This window comes from Podarcis pityusensis (genome assembly GCF_964106645.2).
Source record: "Podarcis pityusensis genome assembly, chromosome: 4".
Lineage (NCBI taxonomy): Eukaryota > Metazoa > Chordata > Lepidosauria > Squamata > Lacertidae > Podarcis > Podarcis pityusensis.
In genome coordinates this window covers 95,065,177-95,083,676 of record NC_138027.1, presented here as the reverse complement: position 1 = coordinate 95,083,676, position 18,500 = coordinate 95,065,177, and the positions used below count along the sequence as shown (strand labels likewise).

General features: G+C 41.7%; 1 protein-coding gene and 1 long non-coding RNA gene across 17 annotated transcripts in view; both read right to left on the bottom strand.

The window, feature by feature from the left end:
* Nucleotides 1–18,500, bottom strand: part of LOC308475904 — a 468,022-nt gene that overhangs the window by 422,812 nt on the left and 26,710 nt on the right. The gene's annotated exons all lie outside the window — the stretch shown is intronic.
* Nucleotides 1–18,500, bottom strand: part of MBNL2 (muscleblind like splicing regulator 2) — a 78,764-nt gene that overhangs the window by 41,471 nt on the left and 18,793 nt on the right. For 14 of the 16 annotated variants that reach the window (XM_081004000.1, XM_081004005.1, XM_081004006.1 and 11 more), the window contains exon 2: nucleotides 16,745–17,511. In XM_081004000.1, the coding sequence (XP_080860126.1) occupies nucleotides 16,745–16,918 (174 nt within the window). In that variant the 5' untranslated portion in view covers nucleotides 16,919–17,511. Of the gene's footprint in view, nucleotides 1–2,292; nucleotides 2,437–16,744; nucleotides 17,512–18,058; nucleotides 18,210–18,500 lie in introns of those variants that run through there. The other 2 variants (XM_081004009.1, XM_081004004.1) reach the window with 2 other exon arrangements.

Below are 18,500 nucleotides of genomic sequence, written 5' to 3'. Positions count from 1 at the left end.
TCACTAACGGCCTTGCAAAATAATACTTCAGCAGTTAGGTGGAGCCTTGGTGCTGCCCTTTGTGGATGGAATGAAGGGAGAAGTTTAAGGTTTAGGAGCAGCATATCCAGCGAAAAAGGCACAGAGACATGCCCTGCTCTAATTCCAAACACACCCCATGACATATGCCACAAGACTGGACATAGTGCTCACAGAACTGCATTTCTCAGCAGACTCTAGAGCAGCAGTTCTCAACCTGTGGGTCCTCAGATGTTGTTGGACTACAACTCCCATCATCCCTGAGCTCTGGCCTTGCTAGCTAGGGGGTGATGGGCGTTGTAGTCCAACAACATCTGGGGACCCACAGGTTGAGAACGGCTGCTCTAGAGTCAGCTCCAGGCTCAATCCCACCCCAGGACACATCTCAGGGTGGGCTAATTACATTGCCAAGAGAGAGAGAGAAAAGGCCAATATAGAAAATAGGGACCACTTTTTATATGAGGCAGTAACTTGGCCATACAGAAGTGAGAAGGATGGGTTGTTAAGGCCTCTTAAAGACCCTCGAGTGCCCTGCAATGGAGAAGGGTCAAGAGGCATACTCCCAGGACCAACCTTTGCTTGACACCATTCTCCTCCTTCCAGCAGATGTGATGAGAACTACCATGATTACAGTCTTCCATTCACCCACCCATTTGGATATTCAATAAAGCTGCCGCCTACTTCATGAGATAAACCATAAATGTCCATACTATCTTAATTGACAGATATTCACAGTTCAAAAAGTAATAACGTACACATGACATAATGGGTTGGATCCAAAGGTCCAAAGCAGAACTCTCCACTCTTCCAGAAGCCAGTGTGATGTTGTGGTTAGAGAAACGGAGCTTCAAATTCTCACTTAACCCAGAAGCTCCTTAGGTGATCTCAGACAAGTCTCTCTCTCTCTCTCTCTCTCTCTCTCTCTCTCTCTCTGTCAATATTATTTTATAGGGTTGTTGTGAGGACTAAATGGAGGGGGTGAGGAGAACCAGATATACTGCCCTGAGCTTACTGGAAGAAAGGTAGGATAGCAATGTAGTAAATAAATAAGTAGTAAAAATCTGCAGAGACCGCTGCTAAATTACAGCCCCCTCTGAAAACTTTAGAGCTGCTTCAGTTTACAGAAAGGCCACCTGGGATGTAACTCATTATGCCACATTTGAAATGTTTGATCTCAAAAGGAGATCAAACAACCCTTTGTTTTGATTTGTTCAACAATAAGAAACAGGCTTCATTTTAATGGCCGTGTGTAGAGAATCCTATCTCAGCTTAATAAGCTTTATATAAATGAGATATAAATGAGCTTTTTGTCTGTGTTTGCAGACCCTTCACAGCTTGGGGACTCAAACCAGGAAGTCTTTAATGAACCATGTTTTCTGTTTTGTGCAAACAGGGAAGCTATGGTTGCCAGACCTGGACCAAGACAGGATATTAAACCAAATTCAAACAGTGGATTAACATCCTGGCTGGTTCTGAAGTCAGGTTTCCCAGTTTGGGCAAAATGAGAAACAATGGTTAATTAGAGACTTAATGGTTTGAATGTCTGCACTGCAAAGAGAAGAGTGAAGGGACTGTGTGCACAACTAAAAAGGCCAAGATACAGTTGTTAGAACTGAGCCATTCTATTTGATAAGAGAGTAAGGGATTCAATTTTTTGTATGTAGACTTCCATTTGTTTTGTTACATTAGTCTCAGATTTCAATTTAACACAGTTATTTTACATTTGATCAAGTTAAAAAATAAAAAAAACAGCATCCCTTCTTACATCCAGAAAGAAAACCTGTTTGTTTTTCGTTTGTTTTGAAAATAGGGAGATTTTCTACTACTGACAAATGGGGTGACATTTCCCCTAGAGATCACATACAGAGTGTCTTGAGTATCCTTCCTTTGATTCCGCCCCCCCTTGTCTCTAGAACTACCCAGTGCAGTTCTAACCTTACAAAATATCTGCTATTTTTTCTTAAATCCATATATAATCATTACCTCCTACAAGCCTAAGCATAACACATTATTGACACTAAATAAATGTTTAGAAGCTGGACCCCAATGTACTTTGCAAACTGCGAAGAAATCCTGTTTGTTTCAACTGTCTTTTAATAGGTACAGTCAAACCTCGGTTGTTGAATGTAATCCATTCCGGAAGCCCGTTCAGCTTCCAAAACGTTCGACAACTGAGGTGCAGCTTACGATTGGTTGCAAGAACTTCTTGCACTCAAGTGGACGATGCGTCGTACATTCAGATTCTGAAAAATGTTCAAATACCGGAACACTTACTTCTGGATTTGGGGCGTTTGGGAGCCGAAACGTACAGTAACGGAGGCATTCGGGAACCGAGGTTTCACTGTTTTGTGTAACTTAACGTGTTTTTCTGTACTGTAATGTCTGCTGCATGATTATTTTTTAAAAAAAATAAATATTAAAGATTTTCTTGGTTTACAAAAGCACATGCATTGTCTCTTTTTCAGGTTGTTTTTTTACAGATCAGTTACATTTGTTGTGAGACTTTAGTGTTGAATAACTTGGGAAGAAAGGAGGGGGGAAGAGACACATACACTAAAGTAGAAGAATATAAGCTTTACAACCCCACCCAACCCTTGTATAATGCTTGTGGTGGAAGAAGTCTTCTATCTGGTCAGGTGAAAGTCGGTTTATAACAGTCATTGGGGAACCCTAACTGACAGCTGGGGAGGGGCTGGAGAAGGAACTCTCAGTATGCAAAAGAAGGAGAGAAGGTATGCAAATTCTGGTTGGTGGGTAGCAGATTTAGAATTCTTAGTTGGACAGTGTGATTGGCTGGAGCTGGATGTGGGGTGGAGTTGGAAGGAATACATATATGGCTAGGTGCTAGTCAGGATAAATCAATGTAGGTTGGTGCTTGGTCCTTGTGGTGGACAGCCAGAAGAAGATGAAAAACAGATCCTATGCTTGAATACGTGACCCAACAAGGGCTTTTGCCAAAGTCCTCAGTTACACTGTTAGTAAGGCTTAACTGGAGTGGAGCAGAAGATTTTTAATACTGTAACAGATTACATCCTCCAAGTTGTCTTGGTTGGTATTTCAAGTTCCAGTAACAAGTTAGAAAAGTGTATAAGAATTTAAGGAGATAGAACTACCGTATTTTTCGCTCTATAACACGCACCTAACCATAACACGCACATCGTTTTTAGAGGAGTAAAACAAGGGGGGGATTCTGAATGAAACAGGGGATGTATCATTTTTGTGCTTCATGCTGTGGCCACAGACATGTGATCTGATAGTGAATTTGGGGTGACCCAATGCAAAAATCCTGAGAATCCCTGTGGATCTGTGCTTTGTAACCACGTTTTTGCACCATTGCAGCCCCAGGCAACAGTGGGTGCGTGATTTTTTTGGTGCAGGCTGTAGCCATGGACATGCTATGTGATCTGATGGTGAATTTGGGGTGACCCAATGCAAAGATCCTGAGGATCCATGTGGATCCATGCTTTGTAACCACATTTTTGCACCATTGCAGCCCCAGGCAACAGTGGGTGCGTGATTTTTCTGGTGCAGGCTGTAGCCATGGACATGTAATGTGATCTGATGGTGAATTTGGGGTGACCCAATGCAAAGATCCTGAGGATCCATATGGATCCGTGCTTTGTAACCACGTTTTAAGTGGGGAGGGAAGGAAAAACACAGAAGGGACAAGGAACACGAGAGGGGTGTGCAGAGAAGCAGCTTGCTAAGAATGCAGGAGAGGGATTTAACGGGAGGGAGGAAAGGAAGGCAAAAGTTTTCCCCTACCCACCAAGCCAGCCCCCCCCTCCCACCTGCATGTTTTCCGGCTGCCTGCGAGTCCCTAGAAAGCATTAGAGCACAGAGAGGAATTAGAAGGACGGACGCGATCCTTTCCTTTCCCCTCTGCTTGCCTGGAGGGCAGGGGATTTCCCTGCTCTTTGTTCCACAGCAACAAAACAGAAGAGGGTGGGCAGTAAGACCCTGAGGCAGAATGCAGGAAAGCAGCAGCTTCCTCTCTTCAGGCTTCCCTCCTCCGTGATGCGCGATTTGATTTTTGCCCCTGCACTCGCGCCAGTCGGCTCCAGGGACCACACATTCGCTCAATAACACGCACAGACATTTCCCCTTACGTTTTAGGAGAAAAAATCTGTGTGTTATAGAGAGAAAAATACGGTATATTAAAGTAACCACATAAGCCTGTGTACTACATAATCTTGTAAGAAATAAACATTAATATCATAGTTAAGTATAGCAACTATATCAGATTGGCTTTGAAGCACGTCTATATCCCACTGGGCTTATTAAGGACAGAGGTGGAATTAAATCGTGGCAGAAGTATGGGTTTAAGAAAACCATTGGAATAGAAGTTGGGTTTTGTTAATAAAGTAAGGAACCCCCCCTTTCTCCACACAACACTATAATAAAGCCATCTGCATACTATAGTGAACATAAATTATAATTAATAAATTATCTGCTTCTGTTACATATGTTAATCCCATCCTTTTGCACTAATTACATAAATGGAAACTCAGTTACTAAAGGGGCAAGTACAGCAGAGGAAATTAAAAGGACCTAAATTCTATTATTCTGACCATCTAATCATCCATAAAACCTGCCTGCTTGAGACCATGGCCTCTCCTTTGCTGGAGAACAGGTTGAATTCTTCAGATCTGGGAACTAACTAGATGACACTGCTAATTGGAGAAATGGAAATAGGAGGTTATTAAGCAACTGGCCTGCAGAACAAGATGTGTTAAGAACGTATCAAGAAGGTCACCCAGGGCAGGATCCAGCCAAAGTTAAGTATTATTTTAAGCACTGGTGATTTCAATAGGAATTAAATACGCTAAACTCTGGCTGGAAAATCAATACCAATGGTTTACATATTACTGTCTCTCTGAGGCAAGGTCTACATTTTTACTACATATGCCCCAAGTGCCTGGCACAATGCGAGTCTGATATCACCAACCGTCTCTAAGCTTTACTGTATTATGAACAATATACAGAGGCTTTATTTTATTAGTAGGCTTCATCCTTCATTGTCCAACCAGAAAAGTGGTTTTCCTAGAAAAGGGCAAAACGCAACAATCTTGCAAAGCATTCAAGTAGATGGATGAAAATTCCACCACTATACAAAGGCACATTCTCTTATCTCTGTGTGAGGCTGGCTGGCTGGGTTTCATTGCTTAATGATACTGCCAGAACTGCAACTGTGCCATTAACAATGCATGTGTTTAGGGGGGCAGGATTTCCCAATGAGAGGGCAGCATGATAAAACATTTCCAGTTCCTTGGGAAGGTGACAAAAAATTATGGGGAGCAGATTAAAAATAAACGAAGAACTTCATTTGCCAAGTCATTCATTAATCTTGATAAAGCAGAGCTTGAGGGGATTAAAGAAAATAAAAGACAGTCCAGGTTCCATTCACATTTATAGCTGAAATGAATACCTCACATGCCAAGGCAGAGTTTGCACGCATCCTGTATTATTCCTGCAAAAAATACATTAAAGCAGGGTCTGCTGGTGTAAACACGGTTTATTGGGAATGACCTTAGAGGCTGTGGGGAGGGGAAATTTGTCTTCTTCTGCCAGGATGTTCCTTTTCCTCCTTTGAGACTGAAAGCGCTCACTGTGCCATGGGGTAAACAAGCACAATACTTTCATTATCCACCTCTCTCACCTTTACAAGATCTAACCTGCAGTCTAGCATAACAGATCCGTCTGTTGGGTGGACCGGGTGTTGCTGCTCCTCCCAGCCTCAGTCAGCCTTCCTTGCTTGCCTTCCAACCTCTCCAGGTGATGGTGCTCCCTGTCAGCTTTGCCCTTCTCAGTCTCATTGCTGCTGTTATACAAATCATTGCTGAGAAGGGTGGGGTGGGGGGAACTGGAATGAGCTGGCTCAGACTTTCATCAAGTCATCTTCTTGGTTACTTGAGTTCTACAACTTTTGTGGGTCCTCCCATTAGGCGAGCCTGAACAAACTTAGCCTCATCATCAGGGCCCTACAGGGCCTGCAAGACAGAGTTGTTTCGGCTGGCCTTTGGCTTGGAATCAACTTGATCCCCTCCCCTATTTGGGGACTTCCCTGGCTTTTTTCTGGCCCACGTAGGACCATTCTGGATAGTTGGCCTTGGTGAAGATTTGACGTTTTCATCCCCAAAAAGTTTTTGATTTGAGTTTCTACTGAAATGAGGCTGCATTTTAAATGCTGTATTTTAATCTTGTTTTTAAGTTGTATTTTAATCAATTGTTTTTATACCTGGTGTTAGCAGCCCTGAGCCCGGTCTTGGCTGGGGAGGGCGGGATATAGAAAAAAATTATTATTGTTGTTGTTGTTATCAGATGAGCCACCCAGAGTGGATGGGGAAACCCAGCCAGATGAGCAGGGTATAAATAAAATTATTATTATTATTATTATTATTATTATTATTATTATTAGGTGCTATGCAAATAAAACACACCAAGAGTGGTAAGGGAATCAGGGAAGCTAGTCAAAATATGATTAACAAAATTAATCTGTTTCTGGCAATATCTGCAAAGCTGCCTAGCAGAAAAGTCAGAGTACGATGAAGGACATAGGTGGCAATTATTCTGAACAGACAACCCAAAGCAAATATTAGCTTAGTTCAGAAATCTGATTTCACTTGATCGAATTCTGGCATTCAAGATGGATATTTTTACATTCAGGATGACCACAGCATTGTAATACACAGCAAATGCATATTTCTAATTATCTCCATGCCACAGTCCCAACCACTTATAACAAAGATGACTGAGTTACTTGTTTCAAGCTTTTCTTTCTGACATGTACCTCATACCATGATTAAAATCACCATGGCACTTCAGATCTGAAAGATATTTAGGTTAAAAATATAACAGAGCTTAAACTGTGCTCTATCATTAGTCCTTTTCAAGTTAAAGATTTTTCCGTAATGCTTTTCAAACGACATGTATTCTAAAAATAACTGATTTACTTGAGTGAAGTCTTTTTCTTTTTCTGTCTTATATCAGTGTGTGACAGTAAAATTATGATGGATAAGTAGCATTTTGTCTGAAGAAAATTCACACAGCCAGATCACTAGGCAACATCTGAGCTGCAGGGCAGAAACAACCCTACTTTGGTAAGGATTTCAAGTTTACTTTATTAAAAGAAATTAATAATTGTATGCGGCTGTTCCTTGAGGAAAGGGGATGAACAGCTCTCATCAACACATCACTGCAAATGATTGCTACAGATTATTCCTATCAACAGAGATGTCTGAAATTAATTTTATACATACAGAGATCTACAAATTAGAACTGGACTTGCAAATCTGGTAGCTAGCTGTGATATCAAATCCTGTCAGAATTTTAGTGATCCTCACTTCTAAGCCAGGATGTTAAGGATCACATCTTAAATAGCAGCTAGTTTATTTAGGACTTTATTAAGTAATTGCTGCCTTCAAAATTTAGGTTGCAGTCCTACCTCCCTATGTTGACAACAAGAAGGTACAGTGGTGCCTCGTAAGACGAAATTAATTCGTTCCACGAGTTTTGTCGTCTTGCGATTTTTTTCGTCTTGCGAAGCACGGTGTCGGAAGTTTTGGAAAAGCTTCAAAAATCACCAAAGTCTTCAAAAACCTCAAAAAAGGCTACCACACCGCGTGCTATGAGTTGCTCCTCGAAGTCAAGTCGCAACTGTATTAACGGTGTTAAGAAAAAGGAAACAAACTTGCAAGACGTTTCCGTCTTGCGAAGCAAGCAAGCCCATAGGGAAAATCGTCTTGCGAAGCAGCTCAAAAAACGGAGCCCCGTTCACATCCTGAAGTAAATGCAACTTGCATCTGCGCATGCACGGGTTGCGATTTGCCGCTTCCGTGCATGCGTGTGACGTCATTTTGACCGTCTGCGCATGCGCGAGCGGCGAAACCCAGAAGTAACGTGTTCCGTTACTTCTGGGTCACCGCGGAGCACAACCTGAAAGCACTCAACCTGAAGCAACTTCAACCCGAGGTATGACTGCAGTTCTAAATTAGAAATTCCTGGCTCATAATATTTCTAGCATTCCCAGATAAATCAACAAGTCTCATATCTAATTGTTTAAATAATAATAATAGTAATAATAATAATAAATTTTATTTATACCCCGCCCTCCCCAGCTAAGACCAGGCCCAGGGTGGCTAACAACCAATAAAAAACAAGTTGATTGAAATGCAACTTAAAAAACAAGATTAAAATACAACATTAAAACATTAAAATGCAGCCTCATCACAGGAGGAGAAAGGAAAAAGAAAGAGGGGGAGGGAATCAACTTGACTCCAAGCCAAAGGCCAGGCGGAACAACTCTGTCTTACAGGCCCTGTGGAAAGAAATCAGATCCCGCAGGGCCCTGGTCTCATGAGACAGAGCGTTCCACCAGGCCGGAGCCAGTGTTGAAAAGGCCCTGGCTCTGGTTGAGGCTAATCTAACTTCCTTAGGGCCCGGGACCTCTAGGGTGTTGCTATTTATGGACCTTAAGGTCCATAAGGTCCATATACCGTGGGGTATACCGGGAGAGGACATCACACATTTTTCCTGGCATTTTTATTCCCCATTTCTACTCTCTCTGTTTCCCACCAGTTCAAGGTGGGGGGCACTAAATCTTGATTCTTTAAAGCTATAATCCTTAACACACTTACTAGAGGGGGAAATCCCCAATAAACACAGTGGTGCTTACTTCCAAGTAAGCATGAGCAGGATTGTACTGTAAATCAATTACCATCTAATAATTAGGAAACTGCGCTGAATGGATTATATAATTTCTCTTAATGAACATTCAGCTTTTAAAAATGTACAATCCCAAACTTAAAAAGGAGAAGCAAACAAACATATTGTATTTTGTGGTTCTCTTTAAACAAGCAAATATATTACAAGTTGTACACTTAATTGCTCATTTCAATGTAAGATGACAGACTCTTCTGTTAGCAGAAGGCTACAATTTGAAACAAATCTATAATTACTAAGACAAGCTATTACAAGCCTGTGAATGTGTCTTTATATCTTGATGTTTCTACTTCAAGAGATGCTACAGCTGCAAAAACAAAAAATCCCCGAAAACCTGAAAAACAAAACCCAGTCCTACTAAATATGTTGGTAAATATCATTGGTTGACCTATTCTTCCAATTATAAGGCTGAGTGGTTTTTTTTGGGGGGGGGGGCTGATTTAAAAGGAGGTCTGAATACAATACAAATATGCTAAATTCAAACATCTTAAAGCAAAGTCATTTACAACTGACTCCATGACCCTCATTCAAACATAATGAGAAGATCTCTCTATCTATATACAGAAGTAGTGCATTATTATGGTAACTAGAGAAGGAACAGGGACTAGATTACCATCAAAAGTATTGTGATCCAGCCCCTATGTCCAAGAAGCCAATCTCTATTCATTCAGAACAATCCATGAACAGAATCCAGTTTTATACCCTCCAGCTACCTCAGCAGTCAGCTCAGCTCTAAAAATAAATAAAAAATACATTATTCTCTGCAAAGAATGTGAACTCTTCTTCTGGGATTGACATGTGTCTAATGAACAACAAGCAGAAGCCCGTGATTTCAAATCAAATCACAGTGCAATCCTATAGAGGCATACTCAAAAGTAGTGTCATTAAGTTCAGTAAGGCTTACTCTCAGAGCATGCAAGTATAGAGAACTGTGTGAGTTTGTGGAGGCAGTTAGAGGATGGGATTAACAGATTGAGCCTGAATCTCGACAAGACAGAAGTACCGCTGACAGCAAGTGGGCAGGTGTGGAGGACTCTCTGGAACTATGCCCCTAGGACCAGGTGTGCAGCCTGGAGTCACGGACAGCTGTCCATGGAGGCGCAGGCCAATTATGTGTCCAGGAGCTCCATCCAGTACGCCAGCTGAGACCCTACTTGTCTGCGTTCTGTCTCACCAGAGTGGTATATGCTTTGGTTATCTCTCGCTTGGACTACTGCAATGTGCTCTACGTGGGGCTACCTTTGAAGGTGACCTGGAAATTACAATTAATCCAGAATGCAGCAGCTAGACTGGTGACCGGGAGTGGTCGCCGGGACTATATAACACTGGTCCTGAAAGACCTACATTGGCTCCCAGTACGTTTCCAAGCACAATTCAAAGTGTTGGTGAGGACCTTTAAAGCCCTAAACGGCATTAGGCCGGTATACCTGAAGGAGCATCTCTAACCCCCCCCCCCCCCAATCGTTCAGCCCATCTGGAAAGAGAGGTCCAGTTTTCAGAGCCTTCTGGTGGTTTCTTCATTGTAAGAAGTGAAATTACAGGGAACCAGGCAGAGGGCCTTCTTGGTAGTGGCGCCTGCTCTGTGGAATGCCCTCCCCTCAGATGTCAAAGAGAGACACAATTATGCAACTTTCCGTAGTCATCAGGATGTTTTTAATGCCTGATGTTTCATTATTTTCTATTAGATTTTGTTGGAAACTGCCCAGAGTGGCTTGGGCAACTCAGACAGATGGGTGTGATACAAGTAATAAATTATTATTATGTTGTTGTTGGTGTTGTTGTTGTTCTGACGTACAACCAACTTTAGAAAATATCTGACAAGTAAAAATGAAGTCTGATTTAAATCATTTTAAAGCAGGATTTTTCTTATTTATATAGTATGAAAGCCTTAAAAAGAGGGGGTTATTAGATTATAAGAATCCAAGGGAAGCTGCACTCACTTAAATCATTTTTATGTGATTAAGGTAAAGGTAAAGGTACCCCTGCCCGTACGGGCCAGTCGTGTCCGACTCTAGGGTTGTGCGCCCATCTCACTTAAGAGGCCGGGAGCCAGCGCTGTCCGAAAACACTTCCGGGTCACGTGGCCAGAGTGACGAAGCTGCTCTGGCGAGCCAACACCAGCGCAGCACACGGAAACGCCATTTATGTGATTATTAAATTCAAAAAATTCTAACGACATATATACATTAATGGGGTCTGAACTGGTGATGACTGGCCAGGAAAGAGATACTGGGGTTGTGGTCACTGTGTGTCAGCTCCACATTAGGGAATATTAGGAAAGGAGTTGGAAAAAAAATGCTAATATGGTAATGCCATTATACAAATGTATGGTGCAATTGCAGTTGGAGTGCTGGTTCAAATCTCACCCCTGCCATGAATCTACTATGTGTCCTTAGGCATGACATTCTCTTTCAGCAACAGTCCATTCATCTGAAATATGGAGATAATAATGCTTGCACACCTTGCAGAGTCAGAAGGATTACAACCACAGAAAGTACGTGAAGCACTTTGAACAAGTGAAAACGCTTTACAACAATTAAGTATTGTTATACTACAGCCTGATTTAAACGGTACCTTTTAAAATTACAACTAAGGTTTTGCCATCTCCCTTAGTAAAAATGAATATTGGGGAGGGCGGGATAGCCTGCATTAAATCTGTTTCAGCAGCAAAGATATAATATCAGATCCAGTATCAACTTTAAACATTAACAGGCCATGCACATCAGATATGCTCTATTATAGGGCTGGCAATGTGGTGGTGTTCCCTACTGGAACTGAGATATGTATTTGCTAAGTTTAGTATTAGTACCTTGCTCTCAGGCAGAGAACACTCAGGCACAGGGCTAGCTATTTGTGCGACTTGTGCTTCTAGGTAACAATTCTTAAGGAACATGATGCATTGAAGTTCCAAACGATTAAGTCTCAAACATTTGGGCCCATTTTATGCGTTTGGAATGGAAAAATTAGCATGCATGTTTTCTTCAAATATTTACCGTATTTTTCGCCCCATAGGACGCACCGGCCCATAGGACGCACCTAGTTTTTTTTGGGGGGGGGGGAAATAAAGAAAAAAAATTATTCCCCCCCCCAGGTGCGGGGCTGGGGAAACCTGAGCTTCCCCCGACCCCAGCCCCCAGAACAGGCTGCTATCCGCAAGCCGTGGGAGAGCTGTGCGAAGCCGGAAGCCTGGGGCGTGCTGAGCTTAGCGTGCCCTAGGCTTCGGGGTGCAGGCAGCTCTCCCACGGCTAGCGGATAGCTTCCTGAAGCCTGGAGAGCGAGAGGGGTCGGTGCACACCGACCCCCCTCGCTCTCCAGGCTTCAGCGAAAGCCTGCATTCGCCCCATAGGACGCACACACATTTCCCCTTCATTTTTGGAGGGGGGAAAGTGCGTCTTTTAGGGTGAAAAATACGGTATCTCATTATAATCCATGTGATTACTCCAGTATTGATCTGGATTAAATGACTGAAAAGTGGAGGGCCACAATTTTAGATCTGGGATTAGTTACTGTTGAACTCCTGTCACCCCTAGGTAAGATATAAACATTATGTATGTATTCATATTCTGGTACAGAAAACAGATGTCTTTAAAACAGACAAGGTGCTTATTTCAGGGACCGGATGATGACATCCAGCTCTAGTTCTCCTTTTTGCATCTCAGACAAGTGAGGTGTTCAGACTGTTGAATCACTGTCTGGGGTAGACAATGGGATGGATGAAGGCTACTAAACAGAAACTCAATCCTGACAAGATGGAAGTTCTATTATTTTATTTAAGGCATTCATGCCCCACTTTTCACCATATGTCCAAAAGTGGCTATGGGCAAGGGGTACATCTGGTCAGGCAGATGGTGTTCAGCCTGTTCTGAATTGATTTGCACTCCCCCTAAAAAGATCAGGTTCCTAGGTATGGCCCAAGTGACCTCTGTTCATGAAGCACCTTTTCATCAGCTTATGAAGAGATAACCCAGCCACTGTTATCCAATGAAGCTGTCTTTCAAAACTGCACAGAAACTGTAGTTCAAAATACAGCCTCTAGGCTTATAAAGGCCAGTTGCTGGGCAGACATATTTCAAAATATTGCATTTTTAAAATTATTATGCAACACCCCCTACGAACATTATTGATTATAATGTTAAAGGAAAACAAAAACACCTGGTATCTTGCCAGTCAATACAGCTAACAAATATTAATGTGAAATATGGGTAGTAATGTTAAGCTGTCTTTTGCTTTGGCCTTGGCTATTCAATAATTTGGATCACCTCATGGTGATTTTTCTGTTCCTATTCTCCCTTTGTGGAGCTTTCGTGTTGATGGGTCTTCATGCGTTCAGACTTTTAATGAACTGCCCCCAAACAAACACTAGCCCTTAGACAGCAGCTAAATCCAAAAAAATATTGATGCATATTTGCAATAATACTTCCCCACTGGAAAATTACAGAGATGATGATATACTATGTCTTTGGCTTCACTGCAAGCCTTCCTTCTACGAAGACTTTTAGATTAGTGTTTAATTCTGCTGAAAACTGTCTAAGGCTATTGTCCATATGTATGTGTGGTAATTCTCTTCTGAAAGTTTGCAAATATATTATATCAGAAATGTTAACTTGGTATACCTGGAATATAACTTCTAGGCAGGAGAAAGGCGTAAAGAAGGAGTGAGGTGGCAGAAAAGTTGGCATGATGAAAACACACCACTGGCTCCGCTGGTGCTTCTACACTGTGCCAACTTCCTGTAAGCAATAGTGACCCACCTAACAGGACGTCAGCGTGGCATCTCTGCTACACCCAGTGGGTCATTTCTGCTAGTAACCACTGAGAATCTGAAGCAAATTTGGCCAAGTGATTGGTATCACAGTTAAGGATTTCATGAATATGGAATAAAAGTTGTAAAAATATATGGCCGTCAAAATGCTTTCAATTAGGAATTTCCTTTTCTCTTGAACCCTGATACTTTCATACACATGCTCTGCTGCAGCCCCTCTGGGGTTATGTCTCTTGTAAATATGAACTAGGAGGAGAGCAGATTCTGGGCAGCAGGCAAGAAGTTTTCATCCCCGAATCATTTTACAGTTCTCCACCTTGTTCATTCATTCAGCTTGGAGGGAGGTGCCTAATCTTTTACTGAGATTGAGAACAGAGACTGAGATATTGTGACTTGCCCCAAATCACCAAGTGAGTTAATGACAGAGTGGTTTGGGGCAGCTGTGCTTGCTGTTCCCATATCTGTCCCATCAGACAAAAAGCAACGGATAGGTGGGTCAAATTTTTAAGAAAAAAAGTAGGGTGCTGGCGAGAGATGAACTTTCCACACCATCATTGTGAGAAGTGACAGGTGCCCCCCCTTTCTTTCTTTCTTTCTAAACCTTCACTGCTCACACTACCTGTGAATAAGGGCAGATCCACGAAGAAACAAATGTCTTTGCTTCCATCATGCTGAGTTTGTCCCTGTGCTGTGACTTGCGAACAAGCCTCCCAGCCCCCAGGGTCATCATGCAAACTTGCTTACATAAAAATTTAAGCAAAGATAACTCTGCTTGTATGAAAAGCATGGCAATGGTGACCCTCACACACGTTCAATCACTTGGACTCCTGTTCCTGCTGCTAAATATTTAACTGCACATAGCGCCAAGTCTTCCTTGGTATTATACAAATTCACAAAAGTGGCAAACAGTTGACAACGGACACGCAATACAGCGATGGAGGAGAGGTCAGGGACTGACAGTGAATAATGGGGATGAGCAAGTCTGATGTTAGGAGCTAACCCAGGAGTGGGTTACGGTAGGAAGGCAAGTTGCGTTGGACATAAAAAAGTTTATATGCAGCTCACATAGACTAAGAGAGCAAAGGATGTGCATGTAACAATAAAACATGCATGCTTCCACTGTCCTAAATGAGCTAGAACATCTCTTAAGAAGCTATTAAAACACAATATGATAATCCATGGATTAAGGTCATTAATAGTGCACAAAGACAATTGTTTGTGTGAAGGACTTGCATGATATAAAGCAAACAGATTTTCCTGAAGGGGCCTTTCTTTTTTCTACAGTTACTTCTCTCTCCTCTCCCCCTCACCTTTAGCATACATCTCTCTCCAGACCAGACACACACCAGAAATATCCTGAAGGAAGGTTATAGTGTGAACCTGTTTACTGCTAAGATGTACATTTGCAGACTAACTTCCTTCTTGGTGGTGATGCAAACACTTCCTCTTCTTAAAGGGTATGCATACATCCAAATGTCTTAGATTTAAGACGTGCAAAGTTGAAAAACGTTTTATGGAAGGGGGCTCTAAGCCAAAGAGAGAATGGGCATGACAGACAAGTACTTACCATTCCGAGAAAGAGAGCATAAAAGTCTACACACTAGCCAAGTACCACCACTAAGCCAAAAATAGCCTTAATCATTTAACCACATCAACGTTTTAAAACTAAGCAGGTCTTTTGATTCTCAGAACTAAGCATTTGACTCTTAATACACCTGTATAAACCAAACCAATTACAATAAAAAATGCACGATAAAACTTTTGTTACACTTATGCTTTATACAAACAAAAAGTTTCAAGAAGCCGGACAGACTTTCTCAGGCTGATCCCACAACTTGACTGTGAGGAGGAGGGCTGAAAAGCCAATGGGCTCCCAGAAACCCTGCTGCCCTTAGCTTAGGAAGGTAGTGGCTGAAGAAAGAAGACATGTGCACCTTGTAGCATCAACTGACTATCAAACAGCTTTGGTGAAGCTCTACAGCTTCTGGGATGCTGAGTATGCTAATTGGAAATGTTGGGGTTTATAAGAGAGTGGGTTTAGGGACGCAGTCAAGAGATACTGGGCTCTGACTCTCATACACCAGGCCAGTTGACTTGGGTAGGATAGAATAAGCAAGGAAAGAAGTACCTCATCTAAAGGCGTCATTTACAGGAATCTGTGGCTAAAGGGGCTTGGGGTGCTTTCAGAATATGACAATATTAAACACTTTTGAATCTCTTGATTTTTCTAAATCGCATCATCAGTTTTAATTCTAGAGGGGATTGAGTAAAGTTGAGTGTGCATCCAGCCCATCTAGTTTGTACATTCACATTAGAAGTTTTCAAAACATAGCCATTTAAGACTCATTTGAGAAAGTGGCCTTATGGACAAGTTGTTCACAATGTATTAGCCTGTATGTAAGAATTACCTCCACACTGTGGAGGCTGACAGGAGGGAGGTAAGGCCAGAGCAATTAAAGCTGCAGGAACAGTGGGCAGCCTCTTTTGGTAGTACTTTGGGAACATAGGAGCTTATAATTATGTAAATCAATTTATTACTCATGGCATACTAGGTGACACCACAGACTTTGAGATTCACAGCTACAAGGAAAATATGCAGTCTCCCCCCCCCCTTCTTCTTCTTCTTCAAATAAGATACAACACAGGCTGAATTCAGACAACACCTCAAATAAAAGGAATGGTGATCTAGTTTGGATGTAATGGAAAACCCATGTTTGGCTTTCGTTAATAGTTTCAGGCTCATGTGTTCCCCTTCACCCACCTCCATTCTCCTATTCCCTCCTTGACTTCCTAGTCCCTGCATAGGCAAACTCGGCCCTCCAGATGTCTTGGGACTACAACTTCCATCATCCCTAGCTAGCAGGACCAGTGGTCAGGGATGATGGGAATTGTAATCCCAAAGCATCTGGAGGGCCGAGTTTGCCTATGCCTGTCCTAGTCTGTGGAACACCATAGTCTGCTGTTCTATCCAGACCGGACTTTTGAAACACAGACAGCAGTGAATTTAATTAAGCTGGGTATAGAGAGAGGTTGGGAAACAAAAAGAGGCAAGTTCCAATCCATGGTTTGCCTGCTGTACGTTTGGAAGCTCACATCGTAGTCTGGATTCTAAGCTGCTGTTAATACAAACCATACTTTGTATTTAATTTACACTGCAACTATTAACAGCAGCAGTATCTTTAAAATTACTTAATAAACCATTATTTCTTGCCTTAAACAAGACACATAATGTTTAGTTCTTACCTTTAGGGAATCGAAGCAGGCAATAACTCTTCCATTTTCAACCTGGCAGCTTTTGGGTGGATGTGCAAATTTACATTCCTCATCAGAGCGTGAACAAGTTCCTCTCTGAAACTGCCTGCACACTTCTAATGTCAGCCATTTTGTATCTCTTACAGGAGCAACATTCAAAGCCATGATGTACAATTGATTTAGTTTTTGAGAGTTGCTGTTAATGAAATCACCTCGAGTTATGAATTCCAACAACTCAGGGAAACCCTTTCAATGTAAATAGCTCCTTGCAGCAATGATGTAATAAATGCTTCAGAGAGTCCAATGCGCACAAAGCTGAATGAGACAACTATTTATCAGCAAGCATGTCAATCATCAATCAATATGTGCCACTTGTAGACTTTTGGCTGCACAATATTCATGCTCGGTAGCATTTCTGGCTGTAGAAAATGTGAGTCCCTCGATGGTTTTGTTGACACCGTTTTGTTCAGCAAGTTTTATTTTCATGCAATGGCATTCCTCAACAACATTTTAGCCCACTGTGTCCTCTTTGTTGGCATTGATTACACGGAAAGAGCTACACATTCAGCAGTTTTCATGCCCAAACTAATATTTTCCTCAGGCTCTGTAAATGCAGGAGTCAGTTTTGCATCAAGTGGCTGGCAAACTGCTGCAGATGACACATAAGGTAAGAGCTGGCAGAGAAATCGTTCTGGAAAAAAGCAGACGAATTGTTTCTTGTACGAGTGACTTCAGAAAGGCACTTGCAATGCATGGACCTGTGAAAATAAAGCAGAAATCTTATTCAAACAACTTTCAAATTACCTGTGGTTTTTCGCCCTATCTAAGTAGCTTTATGGCATTAGTTGCTTCTTACAATGTGCCACAGATTTTTAAAGCCAAGGATATGTAAAGGAAATATAGCACAAACTGCACAATGAGCTAATCTCTTCATCCTTAAATGACAAACACAAGTTTTGCAGGAAACACTCCTTTTTTATTATTATTAACTAGTCACTTTCACTATCAGTATCAGCTGTAAGGTTTTTTCCACCTCAGACCTGCTAACACAAATGAGCATTTTCCACTGTTACTTGATATTTGTCTGTCTGGGCTGACTTTGGGAGGGAAGGATTAAGCTGGGAGATGACAAAGTTCTTAATGTTTTAATGCATTTGACACTCAGTCTTGGGGCTAGCTACATATTTTAAAATTAAAAATATAAAACAAATTACTGATCATTCTAGTCCTAGCATAATGCAGATGAACATGCTTACTATTCAGAAGGCTCTATAACAATTTCCAGTTCATCATTTTACTACTCACAAGGCAATCCTATGCATGCTCAGTATTTAGGGCTGCAGTCCCAGTTTGCATTATTTAGCAGCTATCTCCAAGCAGTCTGTCCTCATTTCCTCAGGAGGTAAAGGCCTTCTCTGAATGTGCCTTCTTCCAGGAAAAAAATAGCGTTCCTCATCTCTTAGCAGAGACAAAGTCTGTAACCCTAAATAGATTTCATTGCAAAACATCGTGACTGGCACCACAGAATGTAGCAAAAAGTGTACTAGGAATCAAATGGATGGAATTATTTTGCAAGGCTGATCAAGCTTTGTTTATTTGTTTTCTTATTTATAATGTTCACCTACAAGTAACAATTTCATTAAAATGAACCACATCTTCCTTGCCAGGATTACTTAACCTGATCCACTGATCCACTAGCCACTATAAGGTAGGTTGGGTTTTTTTTAATGTGCCTCATGCTATTTAC